This window comes from Episyrphus balteatus, chromosome 2 (assembly GCF_945859705.1).
Source record: "Episyrphus balteatus chromosome 2, idEpiBalt1.1, whole genome shotgun sequence".
Lineage (NCBI taxonomy): Eukaryota > Metazoa > Arthropoda > Insecta > Diptera > Syrphidae > Episyrphus > Episyrphus balteatus.
In genome coordinates, this window is record NC_079135.1 from 58,171,356 (window position 1) to 58,190,422 (window position 19,067).

Here is a 19,067-nt window from a genome sequence, read left to right on the forward strand (position 1 = left end):
CGGAACGGACGCAACGGATTGGGCTGGGGCCTTGAGAACAATCAAAGGGAAAAGAACAGTTTGTGGTTAGAGTGAAGAATCATAAAAAAGGAAAAAAAAACAACGACTGAATTTTTCTTGCTTATTCCTACACAATGGACACATATATATTAGGTTTATTTTTTTTGTTATGTATTATCTTTTATTTTATTTGTGGTTAATTTGTTATCTTTTTTTTCACCAATTCATAACACCGGCACACAAAAAAAAAGTGTCATGCACCAGAAACCAGACCTATCTTTCCATATGTTTTTGGACACGTTGAATCCGAATTTCAAGTCCGTTTGGCCCTGTCACCCTCCAGTTTTGAGCTGTGACTGCATTTCGTTTGAATTTGTATGACTTTTATGGAGTTTTTTGCATTTTCCTCAAAACTGGAGGGTGTTCGGGCAAAACGGACTTGAAACTCGAACTCAGAGGGTCCAAAAACATATAGAAAGATAGGTCTGGCTCCTGGTACATGAAACTTTTTTTTTGTGTGCCGAAGATGAAAGTGACATGTCGACGGTTAAACTGCAAAACCTCGTAAGTCGTTTTTGCAAGTTTTTCAGAAATCAATAAACAAAATGTTGTGTTTCTTGTTTTTGTATGGGATCTATCAATACGAGTGTTTGAATTTTGTCATTTCTGAAAAATGTTCAGAACAACATTGTAAAGCTGAATATACCAAAAGATAGCTCTGAATTTTCTGAATTGTTTGCATTAATAATATTTTTTTCGAATTTTTAGACTTACGAGGTTTTGCAGTTTAACCGTCGATGTCGCGAAAGTGCCAGCACACCAAAAAAAAAGTTGTATGTACCAGGAACCAGACCTATCTTTCTATATGTTTTTGGATCCGCTGAATCCGAATTTCAAGTTCGTTTTGCCCGGTCACCCTCCAGTTTTGAGAAAAGTGTAAAAAATAAAAAATACCCCAAAAAAGGCAAAAAACTTCCTTTTTTTTTAGTTTTTTGCATTTTACTCAAAACTGGAGGGTGACAGGGCCAAACGGACTTGAAATTCGGATTCAGCGTGGCCAAAACATATAGAAAAATAGGTCTGGTTTCTGGTACATGACACTTTTTTTATTTTGTGTGCCGGTGCAATTAAATTAAAAGAAACAAAATGAAGTACACTAACAAAACACAGAATTTACATTTAAAAGAGGGAAAATTATATTTAATAGTTATTCAGACAAAAATTACATGAAAGTTCAATTATGTGTCTTCTACGAGGACACTAGTGATCTAGTAAAAACGGACTTTAAAAGTTTATTTTTATTCATAAGAAGCTCCGAGTGGTTCGGCTAGGGAGTTCCTAACTTGGTAGTCATTTGTGGTATCACAATGGACCCATAAGGGCCAACGTGTGTGTACTGTGTGTAGTGTACTTCGCCCGACAACTACTATAACCTAACCTATTCCATAGTTATATTTGGAAAATTAGTACTTAAAGTATACTTAATATTATTGAATCTCCTAAAAAAAGATATAACAGCCTGTATAGAAATTATCTTTTATTTTTAAATTTATGCACTACACTCTCGCTGATTAATGTTTTTTGCGATTGCGCAAAAAATATATAAAAACAGATAACTATTCTGAACGAACAAATCGGTAATTTTCTAGTGTTCTAGTGACTCACGGTTACGATTTTGGTAGAATCCTAACAAACTTGGTAGGTTTTTTTTAGATCACCTTCTTAAAGAAGTCAATTTTCATAAACCGAAATTGTTTCGTATTGCACAAAATAATTGTATAGTTTTTAGAATGACTATTAAAAGCATTATTCTCAGGTCAGTAAATTACATTTAATTAATTTCTTTCTTAAATATAACAAAATCTGTTTCTAAAAGTTGCAATTTCAATGTAAGGGGAAAAAAAATATAGCTTCAAAACTTCAATTAAAAGTTCCAGTGTCCTCTACTTCAAAATGCATTTCATCCAGATAATGTCGGAAATCGAACAAATTTTTGGGCCTTTGAAGGGTATGACTTTTGAACCACATTGGGTTCATTTAGACAAAACTCATTTTGGAGGAGAGGTCACTATAACTTATAATTTAATTTCATCCAATCACTCCGCTTAAAATATAAATATTTTTCATAGTTTTTCTCCTTTGTAACTTCAAATCTTTGAAATCTTTTTGAAGAGCATCAGAAAATCTTCGTAAAGTTTTTTTTTTGTATCAAAAACTAGAATTTAACCTCTTTTATTTATTTTGCTTCATTTTAATTCTCTGCGATTTAAAAATTTTTTTTTTTCATTACTTTGCTTCATTATTTATTCTCCGCAATTTAAGCAAAAAGTGGTCTTTGAAGTTATTCATACATTTTAAGGCCGTGTGCGAATTGTGTTAAATACCTCTGTTAAATTGTTGACACTAGGCATATACATTAGGGTGGGTCAAAAAAATGGAAATTCGTTTTTTTGATTTGGTACTTCGAAAATTCGATTGCTAGACACCTCTAGAATATACTCACCTAATATGAGCTCTTTATCTTAACGGGAAGGTCCTCCGCTTTTCAATTTTCCATTTTTACATCAAGCTTCTACCAAAAAAAAATAATAGAAAATTGAACGCTCTACAAAAAAGGATAAAGACACTTTTTTCAATTATCTAACCGTTTAGTAGATATTTGAGGTCCAAAAATCGGGAAAACCTTTAAAAAATTCGTTTTTTGTTCTTAATTTTGTAACAAATTGAAAAATTATAATAATCAAACGCGCATGACATATTCTTGTAGGAATAAGATTGCTCCACAAAAAAGGTCCTATAAACTTTTTTATTAATCTAACCATTTGAAAGATATTCGAGGTCGAAGTTAAACAAAAATATAAAAACTTTTTTTACTTTTCAAAATTTTCTACTTCACTGAAAAGTCATTATTATTAAATTAGTAAGAGAAGCGGACCTTCCCATTTAGATAAAGAGCTCATATTTGGTGAGTATATTCTAGAGGTGTCTAGCAATCGAGTTTTCGAGGTACCAAATCAAAAAAACGAATTTCGATTTTTTTTTTGACCCACCCTAATATACATATAGCTTCTTTTGCAGTAGAGGGTTAATGTATAGTTATTAGTTTTAGTGCAACAGGTACATATTCTTAGAAAACCACTTCCCATCCCATAATGGTAGAGGGATAAAATTCGGCATGAACCTAATAATGCATATAATTTTGTGTGAAAGGGTGTTTTTTACGAGAGAAAAAACGTTGTGCAATAAGTAGCAAAACACCCTTTTAAAATAATAGTAGATTTAAAAAATTTTTTTAAAATTGGTTAAAATATTTCCATGGCCATTAGATCAAAAATTAAAAAGACCATAATCATATGATGAGTGAGAGTGTTTTTTAAAATACTGAATTTATGCATGTATTTTTACTTGTTGCGCAACGTTCTTCCTCCCTTAAAAAACACCCTTTCACCCAAAATATTTTGATAGCCTTTTGGTTTCTTTCTCTTTTTCTTGTTTCTCATTGCAAATTAATTGTTTATCCCGAATTTTATCCCTGTACCATCATGGGAAGTGAAAATATGAAAATATGTACCTGTTGCACTAAAAATAGTAACTACATTAAAAGGACTTTTATAAAAGTCCTTTTAATGTAGTTACTACACCTGGAGTACTTAGTAGTATAAATTTGGTTTTAATTTTGTTAGATTCAGCATACAAACAAGATCGTTTTTGGTTTTTAAATTACATCTCAAGAACAATTAGTTTAAAATATAAAGCTCGACCTATAATTGCATTATTGATACAGTTTTTTTTTATGATGGTGGCCAAACCCGAAATGGGATTCGCTGAAACTTTCAACATTTGAGTAAGGATATTGCTGCCAACGATTTCCACCAATAAAAATGCTTTTGTCCGGGTTAGCTCTCTTTTATGTCTATACTAGCCTATACTAATTTTCTAAAATACATATCTAACAAATATTTTGTTGTTTGTTTATTTCTTTTTGAATAAATTCCCTTTTTTGTTTGTGGCAGTTTATTTTTGAAATAATTTAAAACAAATTTTAAAATTCTGAACTGAAAATTGCAATTTATTCATTTTTTTACCATTTGCTAAATTATACACTTTGTTTCAGATAGGTATGGTTCCAGAATCGACGAGCAAAAGTACGAAAACGTGAGCATACAAAGAAAGGACCTGGCCGACCTGCTCACAACGCCCAGCCGCAAACCTGTTCCGGTGAACCAATCCCGCCAAACGAACTCAAAGCCAAAGAAAGGCAAGACCCTTCAAAATGTTTTAAATTATGTTTTCTCTGTCAACTTTGGGTTTTTTCTCATAATTTCAGAGCGCGACGCCGTAAAAAACTCGCAAAAGCAATTGACCGACAGGCCAGAAAACTGCAGGCTAAGGGCATAACAGTTGATCTAGAAGCCTTAAAAGCTGAATACATATCTCAACATCGAGGAAGTGGGGCTTTCTCAGATTCCGATCTCGAAGATGATGGCATTCAAATAGACGTTGTCGGTGGAACAGACAGCGACGATGAGCCTGAAGATTTCTCATTTCGAAGTTCCAACAATGATTTGGCAAGTTTTCCCTCGACTGCAAGTCCAACCAGTATTGGAAGTCCACGTTCCCAACAGAATCCCGCCCACCACCAAGAAGACGTCAATGAAAAGCCGTTGTTCCTGTTCAATAACACCCAAACGCATTACATAAAGAAGGAGTCACCAACCCACCATCAGATAAGTATTCGAAGGAATAACCCATTTAGCATAGAATCACTTTTATTTAGCAGTAACTCATCGTGAGAGTAGAGTAAGAAACTGTTTTTGAAACACAAGACAATAGTTGCATTTTATTATAAATATGATATGATTTGGGTCATTTTAAAAAAGGAGGTCCGTCAGTCTGTGTAAACTCCTTTTTTTTGTTATTGTAAAAAGTAGAAAAAACTACACATAAGTATTTACATACAAAAGTTACTAAAGCCTAGTACGCAGATCGCGCTACGAGCTAAATCTCCCATAATAGTTATCTATAATTTGTAAGGGATACATTTTAGCTCGGCTAAATTTTAGCTCCCATACAAGTTATCGATAAAATTTAGCCGAGCTAAAATGTATCCCATACAAATTATGAATTATGGGAGATTAAGCTCGGCTATCTGCGTACCAGGCTTAAGAGTTAAAAGATTTTGTTTGTTACAATTTATTTGATCCATATCATATCATGATAATAATTTAAATCAGCTTAAATCGCAATATTACTTTAAAAAGTGTTTATCGATCCTTTTCATATGTATGTTAAAATAAACACCTAAAACAAAAATCGTTTGAAACGATCGGAAATCTGAATAACATAAATAAATAAATAAAATAATTTTATTTAACTACCTATTTAAGTTGAACACAAAAGACCTATGTAATTATAGTTAGGTACCTATATTAATACTTGTAGAAAAGATTATTTATTAAGAAAATAAAGAGAAAATGCAATAATTATTGTAGAGTAAAACTTAGTTTGAATATTTTGAATTAAATTAAAACCTAATACAACCCAACACTATTATCTGTGTGATAATTTGGTAAAATCTTTGCAAATTTAATCTGAGGATGGAAAAAATATGCTAAAAAATGATGACTTTTAACGGGATTATCCAAATGATTAAGTGACGATTTGTTTGGTTAAAATTTTTCTTAAATAAATGTTGTTTTGTTAAGAAAAAGTTTTCCTCGACACAGTTAAGTAGGTATGTATATCATAAAATGAGTTTAAACGCAAAACAAAATCATTTGAACGCAACACAATTGGACTCTTGAAATACATGTCAGATTTTAACTCGAAAAGAAGCTACAATTCGAGAATTTTGAAGTTGTTTTCTGTGCTACCAGTGGCGTACGTTGAGTCGCCGGGGCCCCGGGGTAAACCTAAATTTTGGGGCCCCTTTGATATTTGGGGGCCCCTTAGTTACAAAAAAAATTACGTATACGCCATACGTTTTTTTTTTTTGTATAGCTTATTTATTTTTAGGTTTATTTTAATGTTTTAATATGTTCGTAATACACTTTGCTCTACTTACTTAAAATGTCTCTCATAAAAGTAGTAAACACTTGTACTAGGGGCCCCCAAAATTAAATATTTAGAGACCCCTAAAAAAAAAATTTGTTTAGCTTAGAATCGATAGTTCTTGGGGCCTCTGAAGTAATAAATACATATTTTATTTTCCATCATCAGACATAATTTTTTTTATTTTGGGACCCCTGAAAAATTATTTTTAGAGCCCCAAAATTAAGTGCTTAGAGGCCCCTAAAATATAATATATTTTTTTGGAGCCAAGAATTAATAGGTACTGGGGCCTCTGTTCTGAAGTAATATTCGGAATGCCACCAATAACGTAATGTTTCTATTTTGGGCCCTGATGTATTTATGTTGGGGCCCCTGAATTTATATTTAATTTTCCATTTGATTGTTTTGAACCACTTTTGAGGATCCTCAAATAATATTTTTTTGCTTTTTTGGGGCCCCTAATGTATTATTTGTGGTGGCAAAGATTTTTCAAGTAATAGTTTTTGGGGCCCTCAGATAAAATTATAGTTTTTCTTTTAAAAAAGCAGTTTATTTTTTTTTGGGCTCCTGGGGTAACCTTTTTTTAAAATCAATATACACATATATTGTGTAGCTACCAATGCATTATACATTACACTGAATGACATAATTTGTCTCCCTGGTTACTTCGTAACTCAATTTATTCTGACAGTTTCCTTCTCTAAATTGTCTCCAGTGAGGGCCCTGGGGTCGGTCGGGGGCCCCGGGGCACCGCCCCGCTTGCCCCAAGGGAGTGTACGCCCCTGTGTGCTACTTATCCTGTAAGCAAAAAAGCCCAATACGATCTACACAATATTATGTTGTACAAACTTTACGTTTTAATAAAAGAAAAAATCCATTCTCTGTGATACGCTTTATATCTCGTTATTTTAATGACCAGTTTTCGAAAAAAAACAAACAACTACAAAATAATGATTTTGAAAAATAAAAATGTTCAAAATAATTTTCGAACTAAGGGTGGGCTAACGAAAAAAAGTGATGTTATTTCTTGGAATTAGCATGGTTAATTCAGTTAAAAAGGACAATTTTTAAACTGCAAAAAAAAAACAAATTTTGATTTTTAAGAGGTTTGTAATTTGAATAAAGTTTTTTGTTATAACTTTTGAACTAAGGGTGGGTTAACGAAAAAAGTGATGTTATTTCTTGGAATTACTATAGTTAAACAAATTTTGATTTCAAAGAGGTTGGCAATTTGAAAAAAGTTTTTGTGTCATAATTTTTGAAGTAAATATTTGAAAAAAAAGTAATGTCATTTGTTGGAATTAGCATGATTAACCCTCTGTCAGTATCACACCAGTGCGAAATTGGCACGACAAAAAATAAAAAATAATATTTTTTTTTTTCATAGTCAATGTGGGTAAATGTAAGCAATTTCATGTCTTTTTTTTCTTTCGACTTTAGATTTTTATATGTTTTCACGGAACAACTTGAATGGTATCTTCAAATGCAAATATGAAATGATGGCAATTCTTCTTTATAAATATAAACAAATATTTCCCAAATTGTTTACATTACTGTCAAAAATGGCATGTTTACAAATACCCCACCATGTTTGTGTTTTTTTACAAATTCGGGGTAAATGTAAACGGTGGTTTAAAATTTAGAATTTTCTCTTTATCATATGGATAACAACTTGAAACACGTTCAAGAAGGTATTTGACAAAAACTTTTTCAAATTCCAATAAAAGTTTTTGTTTTCTTCCTTTGATTCTTTATATAGGCGCCCAATATGCATCCTGAGCAGCTATGAACGTCATATTTTTTGTTTTTTTACGTCAAAGACCGGTTTTGCATCATCATCCACTGAAAATGATGGTGTTGGCTACTTTAAAATGTGACTCCGCGGCACTTTAGCAATAGTTATTGACTTAAAATACGTTATTTTTATTAAAACCAATAATTTCAGCAAAAATATATGTTTATATTTACCCCCAGAATACGTTGTTTACATTTACCCATTATGAAAAATATTCTGGGGTAAATGTAAACACATGCAAATCGACATAAATGTCCTGTATTTTAAAATTTGCTTGTATCACATAGAATCTACATCAAAATTATAAACAAAAAAGTATTTGCAAATTATACTGACTTAATTGAATCTGCAAAAATATTTAATTTTTCTGAAAGACTAACGACTTGTATGGCACTTTAAAAAATTATCTTTCACGGAAAACACGCTCGTCGAATGAATTCTCTCTTGACAGCAATGAGCTTGACGTATAAGTTAAAGGATACATGCGTCCGCGATTTGTACTTATGTATGCATCAAAGAGATTTAACTTAAGCTTGTTATGAGCCATGTTTTCATTTACCCCTGTTTACATTTACCCACATTGACCCTGCGTATTCTCTTTAAAATATGAGACATAATAAAGATCTAGCGACACGAAAAAGTAGAAGCCAAATTCGCACCCGTGTGCCTGCCACTTTAAAAAAAGAGGTGTGTCTATGTCTACAGAGGGTTGATTGAGAAAAAGTGGAAAAGGACAATTTTGACACTGAACAAAAAAAAACAAATTTTGATTTTAAGAGGATGGAAATTTGAAAAAAGTTTCTTTGTTATAACTTTTGAACTAAAGGTAGGGTAGCGAAAAAAGTGATGTTATTTGTTGGAATTACCATGGTTAATTGAGAAAAGTGGAAAAAGCACAATTTTTACACTGAAAAAAAAAAAATAAATTTTGATTTTTAAGGGGTTGGTAATTTGAAAAAAAGGTTTTTTGTTATAACTTTTGAACTAAGGGTTGGCTAACGAAAAAAGTGATGTTATTTGTTGAAATTAGCATGGTTAATTTAGTTAAAGTGGAAAAAGGACAATTTTTACACTGAAAAAAAAAACAAATTTTGATTTTTAACAGCTTGGTAATTTGAATAAAGTTTTTTGTTATAACTTTTGAACTAAGGGTGGGCTAGCGAGAAAAAGGGATGTTATTTGTTGGAATTAACATGGTTAATTGAGGAAAAGTGGAAAAAGCTAAATTTTTACACTGAAAAAAAAACAAATTTTGATTTTTAAGGGGTTGGTAATTTGAAAAAAAGGTTTTTTGTTATAACTTTTGAACTAAGGGTTGGCTAACGAAAAAAGTGATGTCATTTGTTGGAATTAGCATAGTTAATTGAGAAAAAACGGAAAGAGGACTATTTTTACAATGAAAAAACAAATTTTGATTTTTAAGAGGTTGATAATTTGCAAAAAAGTTTTTTTTTTTCGTGTTAAGAAAAAGAAATCACTTCACACCATTTTATATTTATTGTTACTTTGGAAAAATGTTTGTATGTAGCTTTTCTAGGTGGTTATATGGCAATCCAACAAAAATCAATGATTTTAAGACTTGAAAAAATATTGTGGTTTTTAAGGTGAAATGTCAATTTAAGCTTTTTAACAAGAATATTACACGGTTAAAAATTCTGGAGTATTTTTTAATGCAGCTCTTCTATTAAAGCAATACAAAACAAAAAATATTACATTTTAATACTTCCAAAATATTAAAATTATTTTTAATCTTTTTTGTATTAAATTTCAATCTTTTAGTATTAAGTTTACTACTTGCTATACAAAAATCATTAGAAAATAACCTCCGTGGGTTAAATTCTAATCTTGTATTGAATTTTAATGCCGCTGTATTAGATTTTAACATTTTTGTAGGTATTACATTTTATTATATTGTATTACATTTACAACATTTAACATTTTTGTATTACATTATACAATTATATTAAAATGTAATACAATTATATAACATTTTAATGTAATTGTATTAAAATATAATACAAATTAATTAAAATCTAATATAAAAAGTATTAAATTGTAATACAAGAATATTAAATTTTAATCAAACGACAGCAGCAGTCATTTTAAAAAAGAAAAAAATCCAGTGTTTGAGGTACCTACCTTTTTTAAAAAAAATTTAAATCAAAAATTGCAAATTTGTACTAATTTGAAGGCGCTTTGTGTTTTTTCGAAGCAAAACGCATACATTGCATATGAAATTTGATCGGCAGTAAGATTTTACATGCCACAGTTTGTGTAACAGATAAAATAGAGACAATAATATCACTTTAATTAGGGTAAGGTGGTATAAGAGTGCGCACTTTAGACAAAACACCAAATAACACCATAACAAAAAGAATTTAACAACTTTTTTAATATATATTTTTTAATTTATAATCAAAGCAACGAAAAAAACTAAAAACGTATTAATTCAATAGTTATAAACAAAATACCACATTAGGTCATTTGCGAACTCTTGTACATACTATTGTGTAAGAGTGCGCAGCTTAGTTTGTAATAGTGCGCAGCTGCGCACAGGTGTAAGTTCGCACAAAAGTCGCAAATAAAACTGCCTATCTTTAAATATACACAGAATTTTTCGACCTATCACTCCTTGCACGAGGAACATTCTATTTAGTCTTCGATTAATGGTTCCGAGAAATTTTCAACATTTCCTGGTTGCTTCCATTCGCTTGTTTTTTTGCAAAACTTGTATTTGGTTTCTTTTTGGTAGGAATTGCCTTATCTAGCTGCTGCTTGCTGGTATATGGACAAATGCCAGTTTTTTTGAGTCCTTGGATAGCATTTACTGCTCTTATAACCCGCGCACTCATATACTCCATCATGGTGCGCACTCATACACGTTAAGACATGTAATCGAAAAGTATATGTATTTCACAATGCACTTTATGACCAATCTTCCGTGTTCCTCAAATGTTGTCTTTTTGTCGACTTTTCAATATCCCATACTTTGTTTATTGTAATTTTTTTGTTGTTTAACGGAAAATTTAATTTGTTTCGCAAGAAAAATTAGAAAAAAAAGAACTAAAAAACTTAAACTTAACTAGCACTTCTGTTTACAAACACATTTGCATGAATTTTTGACAGCAGATCAAACTCACTTAGATCTTTCGAAAATAAGTGCATTCAGTCTAATATTCCCTTTCAAATCGTAGGCACTGGGGTGCCAATAATAAGTGCATCGGGACCAGAGAACCAAACGAGTCGAGTATTGTTTACGAACATCGAGTACTTACTCGAAAAAACGATCTCGAACAAACAGAATCAACACAACTCAAATATGTTCGAGCTTTCCTGTTTACGTACAGTAACCCTTTCATGCAGATTTGTAATTTCCCCAATATACCTACCCGAAAAAATAGTAATTTGTTTTAAAAACAATCATCCCAAATCGCATTATTGCATATTTTTTAAGGATATGATTCTATTACGCACTTACCTGCACAAATTAACTGAGCATTCCCCACTACCACATTTGTATGGTTACCTAATGACTAATTACTTTTTTATTTACTCAGTCAATGATAAACCCTTTCTGAACCACAATTGCAAAATTAAAATAACCTGCTTTAATTGCAACAGGTACCTATAGGGCGTAGAAATTGGAAGTGGTTGTTTTCATTGTTCAAACTGTTCATGATTTTTCGATCACGTTCGATCACTTCGATCACTTTCGATCATTTCGAGTAAAGCCTAGTGTTTATGAACAGTCGATCTGTTTACGAGTAATTTTGTCGGTGGGTATTGAGGATCGAGTATACACATGAGTTAAACAATTTGTATGGTTTTGTTTGTGAGTATTTTTGTTTATGAGTAAGATGATTTACGATTATAGAGAGAAAACGATCGAGCACGAACGATCATTTTAAAAAATTGAAATTGTTCGAACAGGTTCGAACATACTCATTTGGATCTCTGATCGGGGCATCAATCTTTGTCACTGCCAATAATTGTACTTTTTATACTGAAAATATTTATACCCTGTATCCGTTGAAGTTTCAGTTTGAAAAATTAGAAAAAAAAAGAGCTCAGACGGATTTGTAGTTTTGCTAAAAACTCGGTACAGACGATTTGTACGTGATTTCCAGGAGCCGTTTTTATTTTATTTTAATGTCTCCATATTAACGGATATCTCCAATTAAATATAAAAGTTTTCGAGACATTGCAATTTTCTCAAAAACGGCTAACGATATTGCATGTAATGTTGCAAATAAGGCTGCACTTTTAAAATAAAAAAAATATTTCTTGGACCGTTTTTAATGTTTCCTTCATTAAGCTATTCCAATCCTATTAACTGCTTAATTTTGTTCGAAAAGTTTTAAATTTTCACAATCGAGCCATATTTTGAATAAGTCACCACTTTTGATGAACGCATTTGATCCCATAAAATTTCAATTTCATAAAGAATTGCAAGTTGGAGCAGGATTTTTTTAGTGATTTAGTTTAAGAACACGTTACTGATTATAAAACAAAAAAGAACCCAAGACCCATTTTCGACCATTTTTAGAAAATACTTATTAAAGTTAAGAACGATGCTTTTTTTTTAGGCACAAACAAATACACTAAAAATGGACATAAAAAACACAACCACAAAAAAAGTCCGCTTTTTTAAAAACCATTTTTAATGAAGATACCTTCATTACTATTATTAATCATTGTTGAATTGATTTATAACCACACAAACAAAACTATCAAAAAACTTTCAAAAAATAATCCGAAAAAATACAAATGTTAACCCTTGGATTACTCGTACATCAATTGATCAATGTATTTTTTTTTTACATTTAGAACTTTCACCATTATCTTTTCCAAACTATGTCCAATTCTTAATATTTTTTTGTAACCAATTAAGAACTTATTACAGTTTTAGTTTGTCAAAAAACTTTTTTTCTGCGGACAACCGTTTCTCCGCAGTTTTGCATCAAACCCAATTTTTTAATTTGTTTATTTTTTTTTTCCACTTTAATAAAAAAAAAAAAACAGAAACAAGCAAATAAGCAGTGAATTTGGAAAAAAAAATATGGAAATTTGTATCAAAATATTTTCATATATTTTAGTTGACATAGAATGGTTATAATTTAATCTATTATAAAATAACACAAAGTGATCAAAACCAAACAACTGCATTACTTTACTGCAAATTTCAGTTTTATTTGTAAAATCATATATAATTAAGCTCTCTGATATTCCTATTTGAAACCATAGGAACAACGTAAGTCTCCTATGAAGTTAAATCACAGAAAAATTAGTTTCAATTAAATATTCTTAATAGTTTATTACAAAAAATCAGCTTTAAAACCACAATGTTACCCTGATTTGCAAACAATTCAATATAAATTTGGGTTTCAAACTTATAAATGTAAATTAAATAATGACTCCAAAATAATTGAAAAAATAGCAAAAAGATATGGCTTTCTGAGGTTAAGCCCAGTGGCGTACGTTGAGTCGCCGGGGCCCTGGAGTAAGACTAAATTTTGGGACCCCTTTGATATTTGAGGGCCCCTTAGATACAAAAAAAAAGTTCGCATACGCCATACATTTTTTTTTGTATGGCCTATTTATTTTTAGGTTTCTTTTAATGCTTTAATATGTTCGTAATGCACTTTGCTATACTTACTTAAAATGTCTATCATAAAAGTAGTAAATACTCGTACTAGGGGGCCAAAACTAAATATTTAGAGACCCCTAAAATAAAAATTTGTTTAGTTTAGAATTGATAGTTCTTGGGGCCTCTGTTCTGAAGTAATATGTACATTAGGGTATTCGTTATTTTTAATCAAGATCCTAAGTGGAAAAACTGTTTCTAAAGCCTAAAATTTTAGCTAAATTTTAGCTCCCATACAAATTATCGAAAATTTTTAGCCGAGATAAAATGAGTCCCATACAAATTATCGATAACTTGTATGGGAATTTTATCTCGGCTAAAATTTAGCTCAAGGCTTAAATAATAAAAAAAATACTCTAATTTTTTCAGATTTTTATATTGACGCTAGATGGCGACTCAAGAAGGTTAAAGTTTTTTCTCATTTTAAAAAGGTAGGTATATGTATATGACTTATGAGGCCATTTTTTTAGATATAGCCTTAGTGTAAAGGTTCTTATCAATATTAAACACCCTTTTCAAAAAGGTTTAAACCATTTTTCTAGGACTAGTAGTTTAGTCAGGGCATGCATGCCTTTGGAGCCAAGAATTAATAGGTATTGGGGCCTCTGTTCTGAAGTAATATTCGGAGTGCCACCAATAACGTAATGTTTTTATTTTGGGCCCTGATGTATTTATGTTAGGGCCCCTGAATTGATATTTAATTTTCCATTTGATTGTTTTGAACCACTGAAGTAATAGCTTTTGAGGATCCTTAAATAATATTTGTCCTGCCATCAGAAGTATTGACTTGAAGTAATATTTGGTATTAACAAAACTTTTTTTGCTTTTTTGGGGGCCCCTAATGTATTATTTGTGGTTGCAAAGATTTTTCAAGTAATATTTTTTGGGCCCTAAGATAAAATTATAATTTTTCTTTTTAAAAAGCAGTCTATTTTTTTGGGGCCCCTGGGGTAACCTTTTTTTTAAATCAATATAATATTGTGTGGCTACCAATTCATAATAGGGGAGAGTGGGGCACTTTTGAAAACGGGGCACATTTAAACATTGCATATAAAATTTTAGTTTATCAATCTTTTTTAGAAGTTATTCGATATTTGAACCCGTCAACACCATATCCATAAACGTAAATGACTTTCGTTGGTTATCTCAGATATCTTTCAGATTTATAGGTCGAAGGTGATTTTTATAGTGGTTTTGCATTATTTCAGTTTTTTAGTTGTAAGAGTTTAAAAAAAAATTTGTTGCGTGGTTTCAAAACGCAATGAAATTTTTTTTAATGTTTAATAAAATTTTAAACTATGAATGAATATATTAATGTTAAATATTTATTCAACATTTAATGTCGTTGACACAGTTGGGGCAGTTTTGAACAAGTGTGTTGGGGCACTTTTGAACATGTTCAAAACCGCCCCGAAAAGTTTGTATCAGACATTTTAAGGAAACTTTAATGTGTTTTCTTTAATTAGCCGTAATGTTCTTATAAAAAGAATAATGAAACTACCAATTGTGGGCAAAATTAAAGAAAAAAATGGAAATATGTACAATATGATTGAAGATTTAAAAAAAAATTACTGAATTCGTCAAGTTCTACGAGTACTAGACTGATCTCGATGAGAACTCGATTATATACCGCTAACCGCTTAAGCGGTATAGAAATTAAAGTCAAGCTGCTTACACCAATTAACGTTCCTGGTACATGAAGAACATCCACTTTGTTAACATTTGCATTTAATGTCTAGAAATGTAGCTAGGTTGATCACAAAATAAATTAACTTTACTCTGAGAAGCATAAATGGTAAGAATTCCATTTTTCTAAGTTATGTTTAAATGAATTTTTGTTGTTTTTTGTTTTTCTTTTTAACTAATAAATGTGAAAACTATAGTTTAAATTTTAAGGTTATTTTTTCAGAGTTTTTATTATTTTTTGGTTCCTTGAATATGATATAATAATCAATTTTGAGTTTGTGTATGTTCTTATAAAAAAACTAATAATAAGTTGAGTATTATTTATTCATTACAACGAAACTAATAGGTACTGCTGTTCAAAAGTGCCCCTTCCATGTTCAAAGCTGCCCCATACCTGGGGCACTTTTGAACATCAGAGCCTATATTGGTTAAACATCAAAACTTAATATAAATATTTCGTCTAACTAACCAAATGCTATTTGAAATCGAAGTTCAATGTTACTGTTTAATGTTAGTAAACCTTACAGATCAAGAACACGAACATATTTCGTTCAAGCAAGAACACGAACATATTTCGTTCAAGCAGCTGCGAAAGCAAAAAGTGTTCAAATGTGCCCCACTCTCCCCTACATTACACTGAATTAATGTATCCGAAGTGATTCAAATACATTTTAATTTACATCGTAACTCAATTTATGCTAACAGTTTCCTTTTCTGCATTGTCTCCAGTGGGGGCCCTGGAGTCGGTCGGGGGCCCCGGGGCGCCACCCCGCTTGCCCCAAGGGAGTGTACGCCCCTGGTTAAGCCTAGTACGCAGATTGGGAAAATTTTTTTTTCTCATACAAATTTTTTCTCGGGACAAATTTTGTCTTGAATATTTTTCAAAGCAGTACGCAATTCACGCGCAAAATTTAAATATTTGGAGCCGCTGTAAAGAAAAAGTCTCCACTTAATTTTGCGCGGACAAATAATGTTCGAAGCATTATTCTGCATCTGCAGGCAAAAATTGTGACAAGGAAAAAAAAATAAAACAAAATTGAAAAATATTCAAACAAAATTAAGGGTGACTCTTTAATAAAATACTTGGAAAGTCAAGACGAGGAAAATACAACTCAGAATCAAATCAAATAAAAAAAAAAAATAATTTAATTTGAAAGAAGAAAAAGACTATAGATAGAAATTACTTAGGGTAAACTATCCTATTATTGCCACTCCCTATGTGATTAGCACCTTGAGTTTAAGCTACTGTTTTTATTTTTTGTTTAAAAATTCACTCTTCCCACCTTTTTTGGCATAGGTATTCTTAGCAAACGAGATATTGATAATTACAAAAAAAGTATTAATTACACTGGAACCAAAATATACTTTTCTGAAGGTTTTCGGTGTGTTGAACTCGAATCCGAAGTCAAAAAAATTCTCGCAGCTCGCGTTTTTGAAATATTACCGTTAGAAAATGCAAAAAAACGTTTTTTTGACTACTTCGGACGTTTTTTTTTTCATGTAAGAAAATTTTTTAAGTAAGTAAGTGTATTTTGCTCAAAAATCATAGAGGATATAATAACTTTATAATACATTGGTAAGCCAAGCAGCACATGTGTTTTCGAAAAAATTTTAGCTGTTGCTGACTACATATTTATTTATTTTATTTATTTATTTTCAAAAATGTAATTAAAAGACTTTCATCAGCTCAAGTTTCTTAGTTTCAGCAAAGTAGATATAAAACAGAAAAAAACATGTATTTACTTAGAAAAACTTTAATTAAAAAAATAAATTAACCATTAGTTTCCAAAAAACTTCGTTTTAAGGCTCTCCTCTGGTGTGCTGACTTTGGAAAATGACCAACAATAGTCGGACATCATATTCGTATCCCAGAAACCCTGGTAGCGCTCTTCCATTACGCGTAAGTCCAGATATTATAAAGTTATTACATCCTCTATGATTTTTGAGCAAAATACACTTACTTCATCTTAAGATATCTCGGCCTATACGAAAGATATCGGAAAGATTTAAACAGATTTTGAAAAACAGGTCTTATAGAAACCGTTACTATTTTAATTTAAAAAAAATTTCTTACATGAAAAACAAAAACGTCCGAAGTAGTCAAAAAAACGTTTTTTTTGCATTTTCTAACGGTAATATTTCAAAAATGCGAGCTGCTAGAATTTTTTTGACTTCGGATTCGAGTTCAGCACATCGAAAACCTTCAGAAAAGTATATTTTGGTTCCGGCAACAAAAAAAAAGTTTAATTCTGTAAACCAGTGTTATAGTTTTATGCTATACGAAAAAAACTGCGAACTAAAGTTGGTGTGACATTCGCTTAAAGTGCCAATGATTGGGCAGTTTACCCTAGGTAATTTCTCCAACTTCAAAATTTTGCGCAGGATTAAAAAATGTTCTGTAGAGATTAAAATTGTAGAGATAAAATTTGTTTTTTCCCGATCTGCGTACTAGGCTATAGTTTGGCAAAATAAAGCCAATCAAGGGAAAAGAGAGCATAAGTCTTAAAAACCCGTCACAACTTTAAAATGGGACGAAAGCGCGAAAATTACGTTTCAAGTTTTTTGACTTCAAATTACCACAGGAACCCATGGTTTCCATTTAAGGCGGTGACTGTGGGCCACCCTGTATAAATATATGTACATATACTATATACAGAACAAAGAAGTGTCGTAGAGACAAAATTTTTTTTGTTAATTTTTTTATGAAGTTTAAATAGGAAGCGGAAAAAAAATTTGCCCACGGGAGAACCAATTTTGAGGTGTGATTATTTTCACACCTCAAAATTGATTCTCCCTCGGGCAAATTTTTTTCTGCTTCGTGTTTTGGTTCTGAAAGTAAATAGATTCTCATGTAAACAGTTTTTTTTTCCGCTTCGCGTTTGCCAAGTCATAGCACAAACATATCTTTGTTGTTTGGTATGCACATAAATACGATAATAATACCCAGTATCGAGGCGTATAAGTATGTTTTGGGGGCTGGGGGCAAAATGTCCTTCTGCAATCCCCTTGATTGGATACACTATTGGATGGACTTAGATATGTGCCAATAAGGTGGGACATAAGTCCAAAATCGCATTATGTAGCTAAGCCATATCCAGTTGGGATATAATTTTATAATTTGTTAATCCTTTGTTAGTGAGACATAACGCCCACCTCTTATATCCAACTTAGATAAGTTTGACATGAGCCCCACATTTAATTTGGGGTTTATGTCTCAATCAAGTGGTACTTAAGCCCCACAAATAAAAAGTGGCCGTTATGTCCATGGGCCTTATGTTCCTGTGCCAACAAATATGGCATTTCAATACCAAACATAGAAAATATTCCTTAGCTCCACTTAGCAGCATTAGGCTCACTGAAAAAGTGAAATAATGCCGAATCGGCGTTAATCCACTTTGTCATGGTGAAATAAAACCAAACATCAAAATTCGGTGTTCGTGTTGTTTCACTTTCAGAAAGAGAAATAAGACCAAATTTTGAAATTCGGCGTTATTTCACGGCACCATGAATCAAACGTCTCTACCAATATTTAGCTCTATGCGAGTGTGTCCAGGAGAATCTCTATTATGACTGGATTTTTCCTTAAACCAATTTATAAAAATTCCTTGAAATAGCAATCATTTATTTTTAACCTATCCATTTGTCTATGAACGATACAGTTAATCAAGAATAGCATCTGATGCTACTTCATGTTTCATCTGATGAGGAAGACAGACGACCCTTTGATGCATTTCTGGAATTTTTTTGGAAGACCAGGTTAAATTCTTTATTACTTTTTCCAGTCACGTTCGCTTAATAGCCACAATCAAAAATCCTGGATTGACGGTAGTTTTAGTTCAAAATGTATGGAAATCGATGCAATTGATATGCAGCTTCAGAACACCAAAGAAC

General features: G+C 31.4%; 1 protein-coding gene across 1 annotated transcript in view; it reads left to right on the forward strand.

The window, feature by feature from the left end:
- The window catches only part of LOC129908819 (homeobox protein unc-4-like), a 40,439-nt gene extending 34,590 nt beyond the window's left edge, over nucleotides 1–5,849 (forward strand). Inside the window, exons 3-4 of the mRNA XM_055985623.1 lie at nucleotides 4,119–4,258; nucleotides 4,328–5,849. Of these exons, the coding sequence (XP_055841598.1) occupies nucleotides 4,119–4,258; nucleotides 4,328–4,793 (606 nt within the window). The 3' untranslated portion in view covers nucleotides 4,794–5,849. The remainder of the gene's footprint in view (nucleotides 1–4,118; nucleotides 4,259–4,327) is intronic.
- Nucleotides 5,850–19,067: the final 13,218 nt, after the last annotated feature.